The sequence below is a fragment of the Durotheca rogersii genome (genome assembly GCF_024521655.1).
Source record: "Durotheca rogersii strain YMJ 92031201 chromosome Unknown GGS23scaffold_2, whole genome shotgun sequence".
Lineage (NCBI taxonomy): Eukaryota > Fungi > Ascomycota > Sordariomycetes > Xylariales > Xylariaceae > Durotheca > Durotheca rogersii.
The window spans coordinates 805,372-829,734 of record NW_026251233.1 but is presented as its reverse complement, the minus strand read 5'-3'; the positions used below and the strand labels follow the sequence as shown (position 1 = coordinate 829,734).

The window sequence follows — 24,363 nt, the reverse complement described above, 5'->3', positions numbered from 1 at the left end:
CAACGCGCCCCCATGCATTGCCTTGCCGGTTCTATCTCGCCTGCAGTGCAACGCGTGCCTGTCCAGAGATGGACATATCCTTCGACACCCTCGTTTGAGTGCCGCGAACACAACGGAATCCTTCCACCTTCGTGTCCTTCTCGCTCAGAGCCCGTTGTCGTATGAGGCCTCCCCTCGGTGGCCAGGTTAGAGGCGAGCGTGCGCATCGGACGCACTCGCCCCGAGGCCATTCCTTTCTCTCCTCCCTTCGCCGCCTTCCCCTATCTGTCCGTCCGTACGCCTTGCCAGCGCCTTAATCCGTTACACACATATACATACACGCGCGCGCGTGCGTGCGTCTCCCCCCCCCCCCATCCCAAACTCCCGCCTCTCTCTCTCTCTCGCGACGGCCTCGCTCACCACCAGTCGCCCTGGTCGTGCATGGCCTGCACGACCTTGAGGAAGCCGGCGATGTTGCCGCCGGCAACCAGGCTCGGCAGCGGCGCCGCCTGCTCCACCTCCGCCTTGACGTACCGCTTCGCGTTGCCGATGCTCTGGTCGAAGATGTTCTTCATGATCTGCTTCAGCCGCTCGTCCACCCGCTCCTCCGTCCAGCTGAACCGGCTGCTGTTCTGCGCCATCTCCAGCCCCGACACTGCGACACCACCCGCGTTCGACGCCTTGCCCGGCGCGTACCACACTGGCTCGGCCGCGATGCTGCTGCCGTTGGCGGCGTCTCCGTTAGTGGCGTGACCGTTGGCGTGACCGTTAGCCTTGGGCACGCCGTTAGCCTTGCCAGCCTTGGCCCCGCGGCGCGCGTCCTCGAACACGTCGATGGCGGCCTGGGTGCAGCCCATGTTGGAGCCCTCGGCGACGAACAGGGTGCCGTTGCGCACGAGTGTGTGCGCGTCCTCCTCGTCCACCTCGTTCTGCGTCGCGCACGGCAGGGCGATGTCGACGCGGCCGACGTGGCGCCAGGGCCGGGCCCCCGGAACGAACCGGAACGCGGCCGCGCCGCTATACTGGGTGATGGGCTGCCGGTCCAGCTTCACCGCCGCGATCGCGTTCACGTCCGCCGGCGCGAAGCCCTTGTCGCCGCCGGCGATGAGCGACCCCGTCGAGTCCGACAGCGACACCACGGTCGCACCGAGCTCGATGCACTTGAGCGCCGTGTACTGCGCCACGTTGCCCGACCCCGAGATCGCCACCCGCTTTCCCTGGAAGCTGCCCTTGCCCGCGTACGCGATCATGTGCTCCACGTAGTAGACGAGGCCGTAGCCGGTGGCCTCTACAGGTGAGAACCGTTAATTAGCCCAACCGTGTTCCCGCAGACTCGTTCGCTGGCCCGAGGGAGCTCCCTCGCTGAGTGGACTGCGGTGGGGGAGGTGGGGGGTGGGAGAAAAGGGGGAACCACAATAGCACATACCAGGTCGGATCAGGCTGCCACCCCAGCTGAGGCCCTTGCCGGTGAGCACGCCCTCCCACTTGTTCCTCTCCTTGCGGTAGGTGCCGAACATGTAGCCGACCTCGCGGCCGCCGACGCCGATGTCGCCGGCAGGCACGTCGGTCTCGGCGCCGATGTGCTGGCACAGCCTCCGCATGAAGGCTTCGCAGAATCGTCGGATCTCGTTGTCACTCTTGCCCTTGGGGTCAAAGTCGGCGCCTCCCTTGCCGCCGCCCATGCTCACTACGCACGAGAGAAGGGGGGAAAGTCAGCATAGCGTCCAATATCCTCCTTCCTACGCAACATGTCTCATTTTTTTTATCATTTTCTTATTTTTCATCTGCTTTCTCTTCTCCTCTCGTGGCGGGGGTGTGAACTTACGTCCTGTTAGGGCATTCTTAAAGATCTGCTCGAAGCCAAGGAATTTTAGGCTGTTGATCAATACATGTTAGCACGGCTAGTCCGATTTGTCCGACTTTTCCTTTTTTTCAATATTTTTCATTGCAAATCTTTCTCTTTCTTTTCTTCTCCACTCGACTGAAAAATTAGGTGGTTTTCTATTTTATTCCCCCCTCTCTCTTCCAGTGGTCGTATGTGGTCTTGGAGCCAAGTCAGCAAAAAAGGAAAAAAGGGGTCCCCTCACATCGACAGATTCACGGTGGGGTGGAATCGCAAACCACCCTTGTACGGGCCAAGAGCTGAGTTGAACTGCACGCGGTATCCGCGGTTCACCTGGAGGTTGCCCTTGTCGTCCTCCCAGACGACTCGGAACTGGATGACGCGCTCGGGGATGGAGACGACGCTGAGCGCGGTTCGGTACTCGGGGTACTCCTCGAACAGCGTGCTGTCCTCGAGCGTGGCTACGAGCTCTGTTTTGTTTCCCTTCTCGTCAGTCCCACGTCTGCCGTGCCCGGCCAAGCCGCCAGCCCGCCCCGACTTCGCCAAAAATCAACCTTACCTTTGTAAGCCTGCTCGAACTCGGGCTCCGCCGCAAGGTGAGACATGATTACACGAACGGGGTTCACGACGTAGTAGGAGGCTCGGTCGTAAGGAGGGGGCAACGGGTATCGATCAGTAGAGCTGATTTTCCTCTTCCTTGGTTACCTCGGAGAGCGCGTGCCTCGCAACCTGCCAATGGCAAATAGAGGTGAGTGGGTGAAGCGGTGATGAGAGTAAAGAAAGGGGGGGTATCGTCGATGAGCCGTGAGAGCGTCTTCGCGAGACGGGTTGCATGCGAATTTTTAGGGGGGCCTAGAAAAGGTCAAAAACAGAACTACGGAGGAAGATGGAGGCCAGGCTGAGGCATTATATGCTCGAGCGGCCACGGCTAGGACGGACCGGGAGAGGGCCAGGAGGAGGCCAGCGAGGACCGTCATCGGTGCTCCCACTTGCCCAGGTGGTTGAATCTGCCGATCATGGCTCGCTTGCCCGTGTGTTTGTCATCCCGTACAGTGCTTTCCTAGGGGGGAGGGGGAGGGTGAGCTAGTTCTATCTTCGATGACAGCAATAATTCGCTAATCAGGAGGAGGCAAGCTTGCACGTAGCCTCGCCTGTCTGGGTCGAAAGATGTGGGGGGGGGTTGCCTTATGTCACGGTAACGTTTCCCGACTGATTGCTTGCTCGCGTTTTCCCCCTCCGTACTGCTTGCTTTCTTGGCCCTCGCCACGCTGAGGCCATTGTTCCGGCGCTCGATGGGACGCGATGGTTTATGCCTCAGTCATCCTGTTCCGCCGCAGGTCCGAACTCGAGAGCGTTGTCGGCCTGGACCCCTCGGGGACTCGAGCGGGCGATTGGCGCAGACGCGGCTACCTCATAGGTGAGATATATGAACCGCATAGAGGACCTGTCACATGCCACCCGCGTCGACATATTTTGTACTAGGCTACCGGGAGGGAGGCAGGGACAGAAGAGGGAGGGGGGGAGCGGGGGGTACGGAGATGTCGACGCGTTACTTTGGTTCGATCCCGCTAGGTCGTAAGAGCTAGCTCGGGGAGAGCGATGTACGTGTTATGTGCGTGCGTGTGCGCGTGCCTATGTGCCTACTACGTACAGGGTCGACGCGAAAGCGAGAGACGACAGACAGACCGGTGGCGGAGGCGGGTTTCCTGCTGTTGCTACGGCGAAGCCAAGCCATGTGTGGTCCCCGTGGGGGGGAGAGGATCTAGAGCTGAATCGTGCCACGAGAGCCAACCAGGAGGGCCAGCGGAACCGCGCTGCGGCAGGGTAGCGATCGTGGCCCGGACGAGGCATGGACAGACGTGAAGCTTAACCGCTCGCTCGCAGGTCGTTCGTCAGAGAGCTGCGGCATCTTATCAGCGGCCGTTGATTCGCCCGCGCAGTTTGCGACGACATCAGCATTCACGTCAACGGATTGCTCGAGTCCCCCCCTAGTCGCCAGACCGTCCTTCGCGCTTATAAGGGCCGGCTCAGATATTCTCCCCCCCCTCCAAAGCGCCGCCGTTCGCGGAACGACCCTGCCAAGGCCTTGGGGCCCAGCACCGCAGACCCTGCAGGACAGGCCTCGTCGCAAATGTCGATCCATCCATAGGCCCGACCAGCATAACTGTTGCGTAATGGAGACCAGCTCTCTTCCGGCTCATTTTCATCCTCGCGAAATCGGCACCACTCGGGATCGGACCACCTCGGCCTCTCTCTCTCTCTCCCCCCCCTTAGCCCCCTTTTTCCTACGTGGAACAACGCCAAAACGTGACATCGAGCGAGCGAGCGCGCACCCCCCCAGCCAGCAGATTCAACTACATGTACATATATTTTGTCTGGGATCCCTCGGAGCACGTAGTAGCGTGCTGCCGTGTACGGCCTCCTCGTCCCATCGTGCTAGATTATTTACTACAACCGTTCCCCACAGCCACCCGGCGGGCGGGCGCGTGTGCGTGAGAGAAACACACCCAAATCGACCCGAAACTCCGCCTCCATGCACTTCTCCATACCTGGCCTGCCATTACGTAGCAATACCTCTCTCTCTCTCTCTCTCTCGACCCGGGCACCGCCGGCCGGTTCGGACCTGGGTGGGATGCGTACCCAGCCCTCTCTCCTACCTACCATATGGCCGACTGGTCGAAGTCGAACCGCTTCAGCTCCTTGCTAGCGTCCTCGACGTCCTTTTTGGCCTTCATGCGCATGTAGAAGATGGGACAGTCCTTGCTGCTGCAGATCACCTCGCAGTGCACGCTGCCCTGGCAGCGCTGGCATTGCGTCCACAGCCGCCCGAACCGCACCTCGAGGTCCGAGACGTGGTCCAGCGTCTTCTTGTAGAGCTCGCCCACGCGCGGCCCGCAGTCGGCGCAGACCGCCCCGCTGCTCTCCTCCTTGCTCGTCAGAGGCTTCTTGCACCCCATGCACGTCATCGTCTTCTTCGTGAACTTCATCAGGCCTCCCACCGTCGGCGCCGCCACCGAGATGGACCGCGTGTGGTCGCCCGTGAGGAGCGACTTCGACTTGGTCTCGCCCAGGATGCTGTCGAAAATACGGCCGAGCGGCTTGGCCAGCTGGTTGTCCAGGTAGTACCTAGTGTCGATCGGCACGTTGTTCTCCAGCACGAAGATGGGATCTTCCGAGCGCTCGAAATTCTTCGACCCGCTTGCCCCCTTGACCATGACGTACGCCACTCGATCACCCAGCCCAGGCGCCGAACCAGCGTCTCGCTTCTTCATGCGGTTCGCTAGCTCGACATGGGCCTGCTTGGCGTCGTAACTTTCTTTGGTAAGCGCCTTCGTGATCACAAGCTTAGACATGTCTATTTTGTTCTGTAGTAAGTCTGCGATGGTATCCTTGACGTAACTGCAAAACGGGTCAACACCACGCCATCCTGACTGGGTAAAAGGCGGGGGAAAGGGCCGGGGGAAAGGGACACATACTCTTGGGCTCCTTGGACATCCTCCTCGATTAATATCATCCGGAGCACCTTCTCGATCACCGTCTGCACCAGGAGGCAGTTGTCTCTCCTGACCGTCTCGATACCCTTGGTATCCATCTTGTCGAATTTGTCCGGCTTCGTCCAGAATAGGCCAGCATATCGCTTCTTGTTGATGAGTAGATACGGGAAATAGACCTTCTCGAACTCGAGCTTGATCGGCTTGGCAAATTTTTCCGAGACGTAATTTGCTGCCTCTTCCCCGAGCCTCATCGCCTCGGCTCGGTCCTTCGTCCCGAATTTTACCATGACGGAATCAGTGTCGCCGTAGATGACCTGGGCGTTGTGTGTGTATCCGTTGGCGATGTTATACCTCTTCTCGACCTCGGCCTTCGTCTTCTCAATCATCTGCCGGCCGTAGCTGGTGGTGCTGCTGGCAATCTCTAGGCAGGGCAGCTTTCCCGTCGTCGCACCCGTTAACCCGTACACACTGTTGGCGCTGACTTTCAGAGCAAGCTGGCGACCGTTGAGGACGGCTTTCTTAAAAGGATCTGTCTCCACGGCCAGTTCCCTCTTGGCCTGCTTTCTCGCCGTGAGCAACTCTTCGAGGATCTGGGCGAGCAAACCTTTCCGTTGCTTGACCGTGACAAACGTGTCGCCGCAAGGCGTGACGATATAATCCTCGTCCTTCTTGAGGCCGAATCTTTCTATCGCCCTCTTGTTCACCAGCGTCGTGTAGCAGAGGTTATGCGCTTGCATGATGCTAGGATACAGCGACGCGAAATCGAGAGTCGCAATTGGCACGTCGTAGTAACCACGAATGGGCTCGATAACGGTAGCGCCTTCGTATTGTTCCTCGGAGCCGTCCGACTTCATATTTGGAATCACGAGACCCTGTTCTTGAGCTTTTCGAAATAGCTGGCTCATGAACTTGACCTGCTGTCCTCGGGAGAGAAGATAGTTAAACGGGACTCCCGTGACTCTAGCCATCTCTGTATAGTTCGCAAGGCAAGAGAGCTTGTCCATCAGCCTCTGGGGCAGGTAGGCATCCTTCAGACAGTACACTGCCAGTCGTCGCCTGGATTCGGGCGTGCCGTTGAATAACTCAGTGATCATCGTGTGGTGGACGTCCTCCTTCTGCTCCCCCAGAAAATGCGAACACACCGAGTTAAGGGTATAACTTCGGAGGTGGTGGTCCCGCTGGATGAGCTGCAGGAGGTCGAGCTGCAGTCGCCCGTTCGTGTTGGTGACTTTTGTGTCCCGATTTCCCATTTGCTTGCTCGAGAAATTAGAGTCTTTGGAGAAGGATCTGACGTTCGGCAAGCGGGTCCAATACTCGAAGCCACCGACTTTGAGATGTTTCGCGCGATTAAGGAGGTACGGGAAGTCGAAGTTGCAAATGTTGTAGCCGGTGATGAGGTCGGGGTCGACCTTGTCGAGAAACCTCTTCCAAGATATGAGCATGTCTTCCTCCCTGTTAAACGCGAGCACTTCTGTAGCTACGATGGGACTTGTCTTCTCTAGACAGAATACGTTTCGAACGAACGGTTTGCTCTCTCCGTAGCGCGTCACGATGTTGGCAATCTGGATTACGGGATCGTGGTTGGCCTCCGGAAAGATGCCTTTCCGCCCAGCACATTCGATATCGAACGACAGGATCCGCAACGGCGCCATCTTGGACCATTCGCCCTTCGGTTCGTGGGAAATCAGTTTCGTGTAGCTAATTTCGGCCTCGATTTGACAACTCGACTGCCGCTCGTTCTCCGAGATGAGGCGGTATGATTTGGCGGGGGCCTCTACCCATGACATGCCAGGAAGCTAGAGCAACAGTCAGTAAACGAATCCTGCTTGAGATCGCAAGAGGCGGACATACTTTGCAGTCGACCATGAATCGCAAGACGTATTGCAAATTATCGAATGTCATTATGCCGCCATCGACTCCTTTCCACATTCCTCTCCAATTCACCTCGTCCTTCTCGAATGCGGCGCGCACTCTCGGGATAAATTTCGGGTCTGTGACAGTGATCTTGATGAAGGGGCTCTTATTATTGCCTTGGAAGCCATAAATGTTCTCCCTGGCGAGAAGCTGACATGAGTGTACGATTGGCTGGTTTCCCAGGTGGTTCTCCAGGTAGGCCCGGAACGGTTCGCAGAGGTCAGGGGTGAAGGAGATAGGAGCGGCGATATACAGGTAATGCTTAAAGTCGGTAACGTGGAGCATGACGGAGTGGCCATTCTCGGTCACGCCGAAGAGTTTTATTGTAGCCTGGCCGCCATGCAGAGTGCCTTCTTCCACCTCTATCTGCTGGAAGATGAGGTTGTCCCGTTGGGGGTTGAAGTCAACAACAGGAGGGCGCTCCCATGCTTGATCCTTCTCCGAGTTCGCCTGTTTGAGCTCTGAAATGTCCTGGCTCAGCTTCTCGAGGACCTCCGACTCGAAGGTGCTCTTGGTCTGAGTAGAGGCTAATTTCGAGCCGGGGCCCTTCTGAGAGCTATTCAAGCGCGATGCTGGGGAGGAAGAAAGGGGCTCCAGACGGCGCCGTTTTGTCGTGGATGAATCCGAGGGGATATTTCGGCGATTAGACCCATCGCCCAGGATGCGCTTCTTGGGCAGAATCACACTCGCCATGGCTACGTCCTGTGTAAACAAAGACTATAGGGGAATATGGGGGAATTCAGAGCATCAGATTCCACATCCGATATCTCAGAAATTCAATGTGGTGGTGTTGTTGATGATAATGGCGGAGGAAAGTCCAGGAAAAGCACACGAGGATCCATGATGTGGGCGTATCAAAGAAGCGCGTCGCGTGTTCTAAAAGCGGCAGGGGCGTTTTAAGCGGGGCAACGCGTCGGAACTTCCCAAACGTCATCGCGATTTAATTACATCGTATAATGGCACACACTATGTTAGATGCATAGTATTCATTTAACCAGTAAATTGCGCCGATATGCGGACCCTGTTCCACCTCACCTAGTTCCTACCCCTTGTGGTACCTGAGGAATCAGGCATTAAGAAAGGAGCCCTATAATTAGTAGAATTAAAGAAAAACACGTAACAGTTAATTATTCGTAAAACGCTATATTTAAGCCCTTTTAGTAGTTTAGTTTTTATACCTTTAATTAATTAATTAGATTTACCTTTTAATTCGTTTTACGTACCTTAAGATTAAGGTAGCGAGGCTACGAAAGAAACCGTTATTAAAACGTATAAATAGCTATTTATTATAGGTAGAACGCTAATAATATAGCTATTAATCGATTAATTATAATTAAAGCTATTCCTAATTTTTTAACGGCTCTACGAGTCGTTCCTAATATTCTACGATGTCCTTACCGCCTATCCCCGAGTCCTTACCGCCCGTAGAGACGAGCGCCGAGCTTACTACCGACCTAAAAGCCCTTATAGGTAATCGAGTTACTTACGGTAGAATAATAAACGGTACTTATAAGCGAATGAAGCTTTTAGTTCGTAATTTCCGTATAAAAACGACTTCCCGTATGGAAGAGCTTCGAGCTAGCTTCGAGTAAAGCCTCGAATAGCGCTTCGACGAGCGTTTCGAATAATAATAACAGAACCTCGATCGGCGTATAGATAAGCGTTTCGAATACTAACTATAATAAATAATAAAACTCCTTTTAAAGCGTAAGAATCGTAAGATTAATTAATCCATAAGCTAGTTACTTAAACGGGTTACCTTAAGCTTTCTTATACGAATTAAGGCTACTTAGTTTACTTTACCGCCGATAGGTAAGGTCTTAGGAAATACGAAGCGATAATAGCCTAAATAACCTAGGTCTAAGGCTATTTTATAGTATAGTCCTTAAGGCTTAGCTCCTACTTAAGCCTTATCTTTAATAATAGGTATAGCTTCTTTTATAACCCTTCGTATCGCTCCCTTTATAGTACCTCCTACTGCTCCTCCCGTAGTACCTCCTGCTATTTATCCCGCCGTATCTTTAGCGACTCCCTATGCCGTTCCGCCGGTTAGGCCGCCGTTAATAGCGGTAGCTACGTATCCGGTACCGTTTCTATCCGTATAAGAGGCCGAACCTAGCCTACGATATACGTCGGGAAGAATTAATTTTTACGGATATACGGCGCTAAGCGTAACGTTTACGCGGTAAGAGGTAAGAGTTAAGGCCTTATAGCTAGGAGTAATCCTTTCTAGCGAAGTAATATACCTTTACTTATCGGATAATAAGAATAAAGTCGTAATATCCTTAAGCTATCGATTAATATAAACCGATAATATAATCCTTTAGAAATTAAACGATATTTAGAATCGTTTTTAAGGCGTATAGGTCCTATATAATTATTAGACGTAACGAATAAGGATCGAATTAATAGGCGACTTTTAGTAAGTCGTTATCTTCGCTCGAAACTACTTACCTTCGTAGGTAACTTTCGTAGAAGGTATCTTTTAAGTATTCGTAAATAACTACGTACTTTATAGCTTAATAACGTTACTTACGACGTTATTACCTTTTTAAAACGAAAGTATTATTAACTTCGTACGCCGCTTACGTAAGGCATTTTATAAATTACCTTATTAGGGATAGTAAATAATATAAATCCGCGAGGTAGTTTTCGATCTAATCCGTAACTACCTACTTAATATTTAAATAGTTATAGAAAACGGCCTTCCTATATAAAATACGTACGATATTATCGAGCGTATGTTCCGTTACGTAGGATCTCTTACGCGTAAGGCGATTAAAGCTAAAGTTTACGATACGCTAGTAGTTATAATATAACTATATAGCGGCTTCGTTTCGTTTTATTAATTAAATATATCGGTAACTACGTCGTCGAAACTAGGCATAGCTTAGATTCGGTAGCTAAATATCCGAGATACCTTCTTAGAGGTAACTAAGATATCCTAGATCTCTAACCTAAGAACCGACGATCGTAAGGTTTACGTAGCTAACGAAGAAAACGGTTTTATAACTAAGGTATCCGAAAGCGAATATTTTAACTACGGAAAGAAGGGATATTAAACTTACGATTATAAGTAATTATTAAAACTCTTACGTTAGTAACTAACTAAAGGTAAAAAGGTTACGTTTAAAGGTATTTTATATAACGTAGTAACCGCCGGACGTAGTAATTTCGCTAAAAAGATTAATAATATATATAATAAATAAAAGAATAAAGGTAAAGGTAAAGGTAAAGAAAGGCGAAGCTACGTCGCCGTCGATTACGAGCCCGACGAAGATAACGAAAACGACCGTAATCCGGAGGATATCCTCGATAATTTTAAAGTCGAAGAATAGCTAGAGGGTATCTTCGAAGACCTTAAGGCTTAGGATAACCGCGTTTATTAAATCGAAGTAAACGCCGGCGATAAATTATTACCATATAAAGATAAACCGCTACGAAAAGGCGCTAGAAAGCCTTATAACCTATTCTATATTAAAACGATAACGGACTAAACGATTATAGTATTCTTCGATTACGGCTACGTTACTTATTATATCTTAAAAATAGTTATAGTAAGCCTAAAGTTATACGCGTCGAAACGACGATCCGCTATACGAGGTATTAGCGGTATAGGACCTACGGTAATATATAATGCTATCGTAACGGCTCGATTTAAGATACCCGACGGATAATCCGATCCTTTTACGTTATCCGCCGGAATCGTACCTAACGATACCTTCCTAGGAAACCTTACGATTAATAAGGATATATTTTATAAGTAAGGTATTAATTATAAATATAATATTATAAGGAATAAACTAATTACCCTAAATCGATACGATAATTATCCGATACTTTAACCTATTAACTTATTAACTACTTATATCGTCGGAGACCTAGCCTTTACGTCGAACGAACCTATATCCGGCATTAGATAGCATAAGGATACCTTAGTTTCTAATCCTATCGTTAACGAGCATTTAAAACGTTACGCTAAAGACTTCCTAGACTTATTTAATCCTAATAAGAAACGAACGGATATCGGCGCGAAGATACGATATTATATTAATATTAATAATTACGCTCCCGTAAAACTACCGCTAAGAAGATATAGCTTATTATAGGAGTAGGCCTTACGAGATTTCGTTAAGAAGTACGAGGGTACGATTATACGTAAGAATAAGAGCCCGTAGGTATCTTTATTATTATTTACGCTTAAGAAGGCTCCTAACTAAACGGTAATACTAAAGAAAACCGATTAAAACGTTATCTAGCGCTTTTATTATAACTATCGTAAATTAAATAAGCGTATTAAAAAATACGCTTACCTTTTACCTAACGTTATAAACTAAGTCTATAAAGTAATAAGCCATCGATAGTATACGTTTATCGACTTACTTAACGGCTTTTAACATATCCGTATCGCCGACGAGTATTACGAGAAAATAGCTTTCGTAATATCTTTCGGTATTTACAAATAAACCGTAATACCTATAGGATTAATTAACGCTTTAGCTATCTTTTAAGCCTTTATAAAAGAAATTCTCAAGCTACTTTAAGAGTTCGTAGTTAGCCTCTTAAACGACGTAATTATTTAAGGCGATACCTTAAAATAACTCGACGAAAGAATAAGATTATTATTCGCTTAATTCGCCTTATACTGAACAGGAGCAGCGTGGGCACGCTAACGGAGGCACGAAACGGCTACCCAACTGCCAACAACTGGCCCAGTGCCGATCAACCTAAGATCACAGCTATAAATAGCTATAATCGGTTAATCGGCCAGCTAAAAACGGCAGCTAGGAAAAGGAGACTAGAAAGGTAAAGACGAGGATAGCTAGAAAGGCATGGCAAGAAACGAGTAAATGGCTGTAGGTCCTAATGTCTACAGGTCTAAGTCTAACTAATGAAAATATAAGTACGCGACCCATATAAATATACATCGAAAAGGCTACGTAGCCTAGATCTACCGCACTACTATAGCCTCCCTAGTTTAATTAATCCGTAAGGAGTAATTAAACTTCCTATATAATAATAGGTACGGTAGCTCTCGTTCTTATTAAACCTAATTAACTTAATCCCGATTAACCCTAATTAACTAAAAGCTAGCTAGTTTAATTAAAGACTAATAGAATAAGTTAAGGAATAGGTCAACTAGGAACGATTGTAACAGTAATAAGTAGGTGGTAGGGTAGGTAACTGTAACCGTGCCTGATCCTAAACCTAAACCTGATCAATCCCGAACCTATTTAATCGCTACTAATTAGGAGCTAAGCTAGTTTAATTAACGATTAATAGGAAATAGAAAAGATCTAATAATAAGAACTAGGCTAGCGGAGCTATAACCTATAAACTAACCTAATTAACCTATTCCTAATTAACCCTAATTAACTAGGAGCGAGCCAGGTCTATTAGGGCTATCAAGAAACAATAGGGATCCGTTAGGAAAACAGGAACTATAACGGGTAGGTAAAATAAGCGTAGCTCCCGTAAGAAACGAAAGAAATAATCCCATACGATATAACGTAATCCCGTCCTTCTCGTTTATAGCTATTTTTTACCGATCCTTTTTAACTAATTCCTAATCCTATAAACTAACTAATATATCCTATTCATGCCCGACTATTTCTCGTGTAACCGTTCTAACTATTATTCGTCCGGTAGCATCTACCGGGCTTCCCTTGACCCTCGATCCCTCCCCTATACGTAGTTCTAGGGGCTCTAGCTCTTCCTACTAACCATATATCGGTAAAGGCGATAAGAGGGGTCTCTAGGCGTTACTATTCCTATAGCTATTCTTAATCTATAACTGTTTTTTTTTTCTAGGCTGTCTTATTTAATATCTTATCTATCTCGTATCGCGGTATCGTCTATATAGGTCTTTAATCCTAATCGGTACGTCCCCGATTAGGCTTATGACGTAGGTATAAGGTATATCGGTATCTTCGTATAGCAATTAAAGGCATCGTAGCACCTATCGGTTAAGGAGGAGAAACCTCCCTAGGTACCGTAACTAGCTAGAAGGAATAAAACAAAGGCAATCGGAGCTATCGGTAAGCCTCTTATAATTAAAATAAATCGATCGGTAAAGAACGGATGCCTTCAAGCGCGTACGAGGTTATAAAAAGGGGGTAGTAGCGGTAACGGAGTTAGGTTAACTAAGAAAAACGGCCATCTAGGTACCGGTAAAAAACGACAAAGGTAAAACCAAACGAAAACGGGCATAGCTCCTTTAAAAGAAACAACTAAGAAACGAGAACAGGGATTCCTACCGATCGGCGAACGAGCTTTCAGGTAAGCTAATCAAAAGCTAATGGGAGGGCGTGGTTATTAATGATCGCCATGGTTATCTGCCCTCCCTATTATTAATCCTGTTACCTAACCTAAAAAGGCTTAATCCAAAAGCTACGAAAACGGCTCTGGAGCCACGAAAACAGCTCCTAATCAACTAAAAAATAGGGAATCTCCTAATCGTCGTATCCTAAACCTATTAACTACAAAAACGGTCGATTAAAAGGTTACTCCTAAGATAAGGTGAGGTTCGAGCTACTAGGTGGTCGCTATTAAATAGGAGTAGCGTAAGTACGCTGACGGAGGCACGAAAAGGCTATTTAACTACTAATAACTAGCCTAGTACCGATTAACCTAAGATTACAGCTATAAATAGCTATAATCGGTTAATCGGCTAGCTAAAAACGGCAGCTAGGAAAGGAAACTAAAAAGGTAAAAACGAGGATAGCTAAAAAGGCATGGCAAGAAACGAATAAATAGCTATAGGTCCTGAGGTCTATAGGTCTAAGTCTAACTAATGAAAATATAAGTACGCGACCCATATAAATATATATCGAAAAGGCTACGTAGCCTAGATCCACCGCACCACTACAATACGGCATAATAATTAACTCTAGAAAATTATAATTATTCGTTAGGAAAGGCGTATTCCTAAGCTTCCTTATCTCTAAGGATAATATCTAAACTAACTTAGCGAAGGTCGCTACTATTAAAAATCGACCTTAGCTAATAACGACTACGGAAATTAAAGCTTTTATTTACGTAATAAGCTACCTTCGGTATCTTATTAAAAACTTCGCTAGGTATTCCTTACCCCTTACGGACGTAATAAAAGGACTTAAAAACGCTCCCGTAAAGCTAAACGATAAGGCTATAATAGCATAGAAGCTAATCCGTAATAAGATTATAACGGCGCCCGTAGTAAAAAATTACGATTAAAGGCGCTTATTTATTATCGATATTAATTCTAGCTAAAAGGATATCGGCGCGGTATTATAATAACCTTATTTCTACGGCGATTAATAAATACTCTATCTAATAACGTATTTCTCGCGGAAGCTTACGGAAACGTAATCTCGCTACTCTGCTTAGGAACGAAAGTTCTTATATATTTTATTAGCGCTCTAGTACTAGCGCTATTAGGTAAAAGGAAGAAACGTTACGGTAATTACGGATTATAAGTTATTAAAGATTATTAATACTAAAGCTAAGTAACCTATCCGAATTATACGTTTTCTAGATACCATTAAGTATTATAGCGTTAGGATCGTTTATAAAGTTAAAAAAGCTAACGTTTTAACCGATTATTTATTAAGGCTACCTAATAACTCGGAAATATTAATAAACGGAATACTACCGTTTATAAAAGAAGCGATATCCGAAAAAGTTATTAAATATTCCTACGAGCTTACGCGTTTCGATATTTAAGCGATTTACGAATACCTTTAACTTCGGTAGCCGCCGCCGAATACTCTTAACGAGAATTAAATTAAAAAATACTTCGTAATATATTAAGGGAGACTATATAAGGTTAATTAATATACTAGAGCTTAAGAAGAGCCGCTATACGCTACCGGAATAACTAACGAAGCGGTAGGCTTTTAAAGCGTTATCGAATACGATAAATTATTAATAAAGCTACGAAGTATATATTACGATTAAGGGCATGCTATAGTAAGAGTTATCCTTAAGGAGATTTTAAAGTTATATTAGTATTCCGAAATTACGCTCGCGGTATAATAAATCATTATGGAATACTCGACCTATTAGCTTATAAAGAAATCGGATTTAACGCTACCGGACTTATAAATTATCCTACCGCTTACGTCGCTTACGAAATAAGCGATTAATTATACGTTTATTAATTAATCGACGTTACTTATTACCGTCGAATACGCTACCGGATAAGTTAAAAGCGAGGTCGTACCGTTAATCGCGTTTAAAGACTATATCCCGCTATTAACTCGTATCGGCGAAACCTTCGGATATTCCTATAAATAAATAAGTAATAATAGCGTAGCGTTTACGAGCGACGAAACTATTTAATAATATCGTTAATATAATTCCGTCGTAAAACCTATTATATTATTACGTCCTAAAGGTAACGGTAAGGTCGAAAAGGCTAACGATAACGTTAAACGTATAATACTACGAGAATATTAAGTAAACTTAATAATACGAAGCCTTCTTAATTTCTTACGTCGAGCCCTTACGATATATAATAAAACGCTAAAGCTAAGCGGCTATAGTAATTTCTTTCTTATATTCGGTACGTAGCTTCTATAAGAGTAATAATAAATAGAATTCGCCGAATACGTTCGCGAAGCGACGAAGAAAGAGGAGCTATAGTTCGTATAATAACTAACGAAGTAATACGAAGCGCCGATAGCTCGAAGTTACTATAATAACCTAAAGGTATCGCGAGATTAAATATAAGCCTACCTATAAAAAAAGAAAGGACTTATTAAGACTTACGCTCCGGGAGACTAGGTATTAAGAATTCGCTAAAAGTTAAGTAAATACGAGCTTTATTACGACGGCCCGTAGGCGATCGTAAGTTATTACGCCGGTAATACGTATAAGATAAGGAGCCCCGGAAGTATCGAAATACCGAGTAAATATAATAAGACTAACCTATTTCCGGCGTACGTTAACGATAGATATCCCGTACGTAGTTTATAATATGCTAGTAAACGCTTACTAAAATAAGATCGTTAGCGGTTAAGAGATTAGCTTAAGATTACGTAAAAATAATATTAATAAGGCTTAATACTAAAAATCATCGTAAAACGCGCCCGTTAAGGATTAAGAACGATCCTTTCGTAAGAAAAGAAGTAATATAACACCTAAGGAATTAAGTATTAAAAAAGGAGCCCTATAATTAATAGAATTAAAGAAAAATACGTAACAACTAACTATTCGTAAAACGCTATATTTAAGCCTTTTTAATAGTTTAGTTTTTATACCTTTAATTAATTAACTAGGTTTACCTTTTAACTCGTCTTACGTGCCTTAAGATTAAGGTAGCGAGGCCACGAAAGGAACCGCCACCAAAACGCATACCCTAAGGACCTACCTAGTGTCTACCCAAATACCCCCCTCGCAGCCCCGGCACGTCATAACCAAGGCCTTAGCAGATAGGAAACGTCTTCGATTCTACTTGAGGGCCTGCGCCTAGCAGACACAACCATCTTCAAGAGACTTATAAATACAAATTCTATAGTTCTCTTCCGCTGGCCTTCTCGACACCGCCTTCTTCCGACTTCTCCTCTACCACCTTCCCAGTAGGCGTCCAATCGAGGGCTTTCAATCTTTCTGAAAGGATGGGGTGAGAGAAGTGATAGCTCGCATACATCCAATCCGCATCCATGGTACTCAGATTCTGGATCTGGAGCTTGACCAGGGAGGAAGCGAGTTCAGCCTTGTAGCCGAGGTTGCGGGCGAATTCGTCTGCCTGGAACTCGAAGCGACGGCTCATGATGTTCATGAGTAATTTGATCACAAGATCCATAGGTGCTAATGCGTCCGAAAAGAGGATGAAGCCGATGATAATAGGATGCTCCTGGAGGAAACCAAAATCCGCATAGAGGGAGGCGTTGTTAATGAAGACAGAGAACAGGCTGAAGATGTAAAGCACGTTGATCTGTAGATAGTCAGGAAGGTATCGCATACGTAAGGAGAGGGCCTCGGCCTACCTGAGAGATGAAAAAGAGCCTCGTAGTGTGGCCGAGCTGCCAATGGCCAAGCTCGTGCGCTAGGACAGCAACGACTTCGGCTTCCTCACTCTTTTCGATCAACGTGTCGTAGATGACGATGTGTTTCTTCCACGGAAGCCCAAAGAAGTACGCGTTACTATGGGCGCTACGCTTGCTGCCATCGATGACGAACAATTCGTGCAGTGGGAACTTGAGCTTCTTCGCCAGCGCCTCTGTCTCCGTCTTCAGCTTACCCTCTTCGAGAGGGGATAGCTTGTTGAACAGCGGCAAGATGAATATCGGATAGACAGTGATCGAGAAAACCTGCAGAAAGGCTGCGAATAGCCACAGATAGGTGACGAACTGGTTCCCAGTCTTCTTCACGATACTGAGGAACCCGGCGAGGATAGGCGGCGCGAGGACAAAAGCAAGCAGATTCGACTTGACCATGTCGGAGATGAACAGTTTGGGGGTTTGCTTGTTGAATCCGAACTTCTCCTCGAGGACAAAGGTGTGATACACGTTCGCGGGGAGGGACAAGGCTTGCTGAATCAGAATGAAGGTGAGGACGAAGACGATAGAATGCGAGATCTCGCCGGAGAACCGAGCAGGCAGGAAACGAAGGAGGCCACCGGTCCAAGACCACAGCTTCGGGAGAACATCGAAGTGGATGAAGGCGACATTCTGGATCTGGCCCCAGAGGCTCCTCACAAACCCAAACTTGGCCTTAGCTCGGCCATATTCCTGGCTCTTGTCGTACACCTGCTGAGACACCTCCTGCTCGAGGACCTTTGGCGGCTTTGTATTCTTCAACACTCGGAACTGTCGGAAAGATAAGAACTCCTCAAAGCAGAACTGGGCGACGGAGAAACCAATGATCAGCTTCTTCCACGGGAAGAGAGGCCGGTCCAAGAACCGAGCTAGGCGCTATAGTTGGTAGGTGTTAGTACGTAGACAGCTAGCTAGGTAGCCCCAAGTTATGCCACGGCACGTACCTGGAGTATGTCCATCTCTCCGAAATGGGGGATTTCGGCGGTGACGGGAGCATACGTGATGAATGACCTAGTAGAGAGAGAGAGGTGTATGATGGATGGTGGGATTGGAAAATTCGTTGGGCAAAGCCGTCATCGAGAAACCGTGTCGGCTAAGGTCAATTCGTTAAAGATCAAACGTGGCTTAGTGTCAGGGGGGGTTACCTAAAGTACATCTCAGACACCGTCCAAACTTGCAGACTCCCCTCAAAGGGCACCCACCAGCTTTTTACCATTTCATGTAGGTACTTGGTCAGGTACTGGCCAGGTATACCTGTCTCATCTCTGTCGTGTGGCACAGCAACCTGCACAGCCCAACTTTTAGATGGTAGACGCGTAATACAGGTACCTACCTGCATACCTCGGGAGGTACCTATTGTAGCAGTGTAAATGGCGACGACGTCCTCCTCCTCGCAAACCCGCTCACTTACCTACAATTTCTTGTATGGAGACCTAATCATATATATAGTATAGCCATGTGCTACGTAGAAGGAGTTTGTTATTCTTCTTCTTCGGATTCCCTGCGTAAAGACTTATGCGGCCGATTGGGCACGATATTCCCGAGTCTGTAAGCGACAAGGATAGGAGGCACCTCCGTTCCCATCGCACTTCTTCTCCAGGCCTGTACATAAATTGTAAATCTGTCCCCGGGCGATATCCCTCCCTCTCCATCCGCTCATCAGCATGGGTTCCCTCTGCGGTTTACTCTATAGGCAACCGCACACGAGTAGGACGTAAAACCAGACTTGCACTCCCGCCCCAATCATCCCCGCACCATATGACACAGGCGCATACTGTCACCCCAGCGAGCAAGCGAAGCTAGACTTGTCCCTATCGCATATTCGCCCTGACCCTCTCTAGAAGCTGCTCCCGCGAGTCCTCCTCCTGAGGGTGAAGGTTACGCTAGGTAGGCACACACTAGTCAGTCCACGGGTCGCGTCAAGGGTAAGTGGAAGCACGGGTCCGTTCTCACAGCGGCCAGCCATCTTCTGAGCTCCTCCCGCGTCCACTCTTGAGGGTCCCCCTTGGGATCTGCCGACGGGGGAAAGATGTTTCCACCCCACATAGACCAGATGAGGGCGCCGGTCACGAGTCCAGAGAAGGCTTTGAAGTAGAACTCCATCAGTATCGGAAAGCGGGAAGGCGGAGTGAGGCCGTGTCGAGGTTTGTGAAGATACCTAGTACAGCGTTCTGCTCACAACTCGGTCAGCCGCAGGTACTTTTTCGGGGGAGGAACCGTCGGCAAGCGGGTAGGCAGCAGCGACGACGTCTGGGGAGAACTTAGGATATATATACCCTGGATTTCATGACACTGTCGAGCAAGGTGGGCATGTTGCACGTGTTAAATAGGATGGTGGGCGATCAGGGGGCAGGGAGGTGATAATACTACAAGTTACCACTCTGCAGCAAGCGGGCGCATATGGGTTTGTGTATGGAACCGCCAGAGAGGGTGGAATCATCCACAGAGGCCAGAACGTTACGCGAATTTCTGGGAGCTATGAGTCTACGTATCCTCGTCATTTCAGCTACACTAGCCATAGCTAAGATGCTAAGACGGATTAGCGGGAGCGATGGATACTGCCAATACGTTTGATAGGCAGGCATTCACGGAATGTGGCAACGCTGTCCCGTTTGTCACCTCCGCTACTCCGCGCTCCCAGCAGTGTTATGATCTGTGGTTATTGCTGGAGTGCACCGGATACGATGCGGCGATGGGGCGATGCTGAGCCGTTACAGCACCCAGCAGTAAGCCACTCCTCGTAGGGGCAGAGGAGTAGCTTTCTGGACCTGGTAGTTCGGCGGCCGAGGAAGACGAGACGAGCAGGCCTCCGTTAGGTAAGCACGTAGATGGGTACCAGTAGGTACCTAGGTACATATGTACTAGGTACCTAGGCACCTGACCCAACAACGCTCTACCCCACATCCCGGGGGTAAAGGTGAGAAATCGCTTCGAGCCCTCGTCGACGAAATTTCGCCCACACAATTTCGTCGCAATAATTTCACCTCCATCTTTTCGCCAATTCCTCGACCTCCCGCCCGTTCCAAGGCCGCTACCCAGTCGCACTCACCGCTAAGTCAAGATGCCTCGGGAAATCGCTGATATCAAGAAGGTAGGTACAGCAAGACCATAACCCCCCTAAATCGTCCACCCGCGAGACGAATGGGTTGTGTCTGACAATTCTATCTACAGTTCATCGAGATCTGCCGGCGGAAGGACGCTGAGTGTACGTGACAAAGGCCACCAGGCAAAAAAAAAAAAAATTAAAAAGCAACACCCCCCCGAAAGAAAAAACGAAGTCTCTCTGAGCCATGTCTGACAGCCTCTCCCTGCAGCCGCCCGGATCAAGAAGAACAAGAAACCGGCCCAGACCAAGTTCAAGGTCCGGTGCAAGCGCAACCTCTACACCCTCATCCTCAAGGACTCGGACAAGGCCGAGAAGCTGAAGCAAAGCTTGCCCCCAAGTACGCCCCGACTCTCTCGGCACATCGCAGCTCCTTCGGAAGGGAACAGGAACTAACGCCGAGACTCGCAGACTTGCAAATCAAGGAGGTGCCTAAGAAAAACAAGAAGGGCAAGCACACGGCGTAAGCCGGGTTCGATCGTCCGGGGGGAGGAGACAGCAGCGGCCGGTCGCCGCTGAGAGGATACTACCGGAGGCCTGCGGCGATGGGAGGCGGTAAAGCATCTGCGGACGTGGTCATCGGAAGCCGATGACCCGGCGCGTATTTTTCCGGCGCTGGGTTGGTATGTTCATGAGGCGGCGTCTACGGATATCTTCCGAATTGATATTCTCAAGCACGAAAGAGGCTTGTAGGCAATTCACACGCACACACATCAATTGCACAAAAGATTTTTGACGATTCACGTCCTCGTATTCTCCGAAGTGACCGCTATGCTAGGTAGGTATACCTAGCTCCCCAAACCCCATCACAGGATCCTCTGGTAATGTTTGGTGTCGCGGGCCGCAATCAAGGGCTCTATCGCCGAGGCGTACGTGGGGAACCCCGGAGACGCCGCGAACTCCCCGTGCCTCTCGACGCTCGGCCACCCGGAGCCGACGACAAATTCCTCGAGCGCCGGGCTCTCTTTCTCGATGCGCCAGCCGCCCTTGACCACGTTCGGTTTCGCAAATTCTTCTAGCACACCCTTGACCTCGCGCCAGGCGTCGTCGAAGGCCTGCCGCCCCTCGGCCGCGACAGTCAGCCTCTCCAGACTGACGACGGGGCTCTCCAGCAGAGAGACATTCCCGACCGCCCCGGTCGCGTCGAACAGCTGGACGTCGTCGACGTGGAACAGCGTCGTCTTCTCAAGCTCGAAGTAGGCGCCGAGCGTAGGGAATACCGCCTTGTTCTCGGGGCTCTCCAGCCAGACTCCGTGCTGGTCGACGGATTCCCAGTGGGCCGTCAGGAGGTGGATGGACGGCTCCTCTACCTGCTGGAACAGGCCCACGCCGCGTTCCTCCCTCCCCTCCGGCATGTTCGGCGCGTTGCGAGCAAACCACTCATCCTGGACGTTCAGGGCCTGGTTCACGGCCTCCCTCCCGGCCGGGGTGACCGGGCCCAGAGCCGTGACTAGCCATGCCAATTCCGTGACTACCATGACGATGACTTGATTGATGGGGCCAATTGCAAAAATAATGAGTTCCGGAGGTAAAGCGCCTTTGTTGGGGAATAACAAAGGTCGCTGAAATACCATGTAGGCCTCTTTAAGTAGGTACTTATGTGGTCCGGCCCGGGGGTGTCCTTCAGGACCCATAGTAGGAGTCAGGGCCACGCATCACATCGCTGCCTACCTGCTCAAAACGTGGCTCCAACCCTTACACCCGACGCGTAGCATTGCGAGCCGGCTCGATTAGATCTATCACCAGGGGGTACGGTAGGCGGGTAAACCGCAGGCCCGCGACGAACTGCGCGATGTAGGTACCCGCTAACGTCGGATCACCGAGCCTCTCTCATATTATACCTACCTACCTACCTACTTACCTACCTATCTCAGGCTCTTCCGCAGCAGCGTGAATGCAACTCGCACAAGGACGGCTAGCCCATAGCCGTAGTAGCCCGTGTCGTTAAATCCCTTCGCGGAGCAAGAAGGGACGCGTTTGCCTACCTACCTAGGCCATAGCCTCCTTCTACTTCTCACAATTGGATTGCACGAACGGGCCTCGATGCCCCAAGTCTCCCGTCCGTCGCCTTTCTTATCCCGTATTGCGTCCCGACCGTCTCGCCATTCGCTGCCGGGTGGTTTGCCGGCGCCTTGCCGACCGCGCCCGCGCGTGTCGGACAGAGCCTGCCTGGTATGCGCCTCTCGTCCCAGCGTCTCGCATGTTGTCCTCGTGCAAAAGGGAGAGGGATAGACGGCCGCGCCCATCGTGGCGGCCGCCCCGTCGTGAGCGAAAGTCCCCGAGGGCGCGACGGCTGGCTGGCTAGAAGGGACGCCATGTCCGCGGGACAGCCGCCTTCGACGTCCGGGGAGGGGGAGAAGGTTAGAGGTGGGACGGAGGGAAGCGACAGCGGGGAGAGATGAGATGGCGTAGCTCGGGCGGTGCGGTCACTTCGGGGGATAGGCCGGGTCAAGGCCTTCGGTGAAGAGGGTAGGTTGGGGTGAATCACTACCAACCTACCTGCTCGCCTACGACTCCGTGGCACCGCGAGGGGCCGAAGTCCCGTCTACCTCGCTTAGGCTCCCCCCTAGGGGAAACGTCCTTCGCGGGGATCTGAGCAACCAACTCCATCGTTAGAGTCTCGCTTCGGCAAGCGGCTCGTGATAATAATAACCACATCCAGGCTCGTTAGGTGCCCTGAGCTTACGACCCCGGGGGCCACGCGCTCGCTCGAGCCCTTCCCCCGCCGACTTCCGCGAGCGAAACTCGCCCCGATAGGCCGGGTGCCGAAGACCCGGGGTATTTTTGGACGTGTTGGTTCGTCGCTGCCACGAGCGACAGACTTTTAGCAACGCCAACACGCCTCTCCACCCTCGCTACCCAGCCTCGGCGCGCGCTGCAGGCTGGCGGCGCTGCGTAAGCGGCACGATGCCGTTAGGACGTCGCGGACCAGGGCGTGGCACGCGAGGAGGCTCGACGCTGGCTTGCGCAGACGGGCTAGCCACGCCGCGACATACCTACCTAGGTTCTCAACAGCGTGGGCGGCGGAACGCAACCTTAACCCGGGTCTCCCGCCGGCCCGTACCCTGTCTACGTAGGTAGGTTGGGTAGGTAGGTAGGTAGGTGCGAGGCTGCCTCGGCGGTGCATGTCCGGCCGTCATCTGCCAGTGAAGCCTAAGGCCTGCCAACGCTAACATGAGCGGCCCGCCTGACCAACACTCACGATGCGCCCCGTGGATAGGCTATCTACCCCCCGCTCCCTACCTTTCTGAACCGGCGCGGAAGGGGAAGGGGAACGCGGCTTGGGGTGCCTCAAATCAGGAAAAACTCGCACATCTGCACACGACAGCGCCGGGTAAATTGCTTTGGGGAGGCATGGGTGTGTTGGATGAGGGTCTAGGTTCCTCGGGAAGGCAACTGATCCCACATTACCTCACCTTACCTACCTTCTCTTAGCTGGCTGGCTATAGAAGTAAAGCGAGAGAGAGACAAACATCACCGTCGAACCAGGGAGAAAGTGGGAAGGCGAGAAAACGCGCCGAGACGGCCTATGCGCCGAGCAGAAACGGGCAAATGAGAGGAAGACAAGAAGAAGAACGCGCTGGGGAGACGCAGCAAGTTGGGAAACGAAACGCCGCCGGTGAGATTTCTATAAACAGCGCCGCGCCCTGCCCTGCCCTGCCCTGCTCTCCTCCGGACCTACTCGAACATCCATTAGGACGGAAAGGGGTATATGAAGCCAGGCACGGGGTGCGCAGCCAATGGCCGGCCGTCGACGGCGCTCAGCTGCGAGATTCGGGGATCGCTTGGCGGAGGGGGGCGTTCAGAAATAAAACCTGTAGGCAGTTGGCTTGGGCGCCTCCTAGGGTGCTGACAAGGCCCTCTCTCGATTTGAAGAGGTACTTACTCATATACAGGTACCTAAGACCAGTGGGGGGTTAGTGTAGGTAGGCACCTAATGGTAAGTATCTGCCAACAGGATACGTGTGTGCTAGGTATCTAACAGTACCCAAGGTACCTAGGCTATCT

General features: G+C 49.9%; 5 protein-coding genes across 5 annotated transcripts; 1 reads left to right on the top strand and 4 right to left on the bottom strand.

Moving 5' to 3' along the window:
* Positions 1-348: 348 nt before the first annotated feature.
* On the bottom strand, positions 349-2,785 carry GGS23DRAFT_170308 (NADP-specific glutamate dehydrogenase). Its single transcript, XM_051511548.1, has 6 exons — positions 2,762-2,785; positions 2,382-2,674; positions 2,067-2,292; positions 1,805-1,854; positions 1,406-1,666; positions 349-1,267 (listed from the first exon to the last, which is right to left on the bottom strand). Exons 2-6 carry the CDS (start codon positions 2,425-2,427, stop codon positions 396-398), a joined length of 1,455 nt encoding a protein of 484 aa, XP_051376020.1. The 5' UTR covers positions 2,428-2,674; positions 2,762-2,785; the 3' UTR covers positions 349-395.
* Positions 2,786-4,106: 1,321 nt separating this feature from the next.
* Positions 4,107-8,107, bottom strand: GGS23DRAFT_170336 (DNA polymerase family B-domain-containing protein). The gene is made up of 3 exons (XM_051511549.1): positions 7,168-8,107; positions 5,299-7,112; positions 4,107-5,221 (listed from the first exon to the last, which is right to left on the bottom strand). Exons 1-3 carry the CDS (start codon positions 7,921-7,923, stop codon positions 4,480-4,482), a joined length of 3,312 nt encoding a protein of 1,103 aa, XP_051376019.1. The 5' UTR covers positions 7,924-8,107; the 3' UTR covers positions 4,107-4,479.
* An 8,377-nt stretch (positions 8,108-16,484) lies between these two features.
* GGS23DRAFT_547736 (peptidase family M48-domain-containing protein) lies at positions 16,485-18,643 on the bottom strand. The gene is made up of 4 exons (XM_051515110.1): positions 18,398-18,643; positions 18,197-18,345; positions 17,202-18,128; positions 16,485-17,149 (listed from the first exon to the last, which is right to left on the bottom strand). Exons 2-4 carry the CDS (start codon positions 18,209-18,211, stop codon positions 16,724-16,726), a joined length of 1,368 nt encoding a protein of 455 aa, XP_051376018.1. The 5' UTR covers positions 18,212-18,345; positions 18,398-18,643; the 3' UTR covers positions 16,485-16,723.
* Positions 18,644-20,140: 1,497 nt separating this feature from the next.
* GGS23DRAFT_547732 (ribosomal protein L38e) lies at positions 20,141-21,094 on the top strand. The gene is made up of 4 exons (XM_051515109.1): positions 20,141-20,343; positions 20,424-20,457; positions 20,567-20,695; positions 20,767-21,094. Exons 1-4 carry the CDS (start codon positions 20,314-20,316, stop codon positions 20,820-20,822), a joined length of 249 nt encoding a protein of 82 aa, XP_051376017.1. The 5' UTR covers positions 20,141-20,313; the 3' UTR covers positions 20,823-21,094.
* On the bottom strand, positions 21,073-22,050 carry GGS23DRAFT_547730 (uncharacterized protein). Its single transcript, XM_051515108.1, has one exon. It carries the CDS (start codon positions 21,987-21,989, stop codon positions 21,162-21,164), a length of 828 nt encoding a protein of 275 aa, XP_051376016.1. The 5' UTR covers positions 21,990-22,050; the 3' UTR covers positions 21,073-21,161.
* Between the last annotated feature and the right edge of the window lie 2,313 nt (positions 22,051-24,363).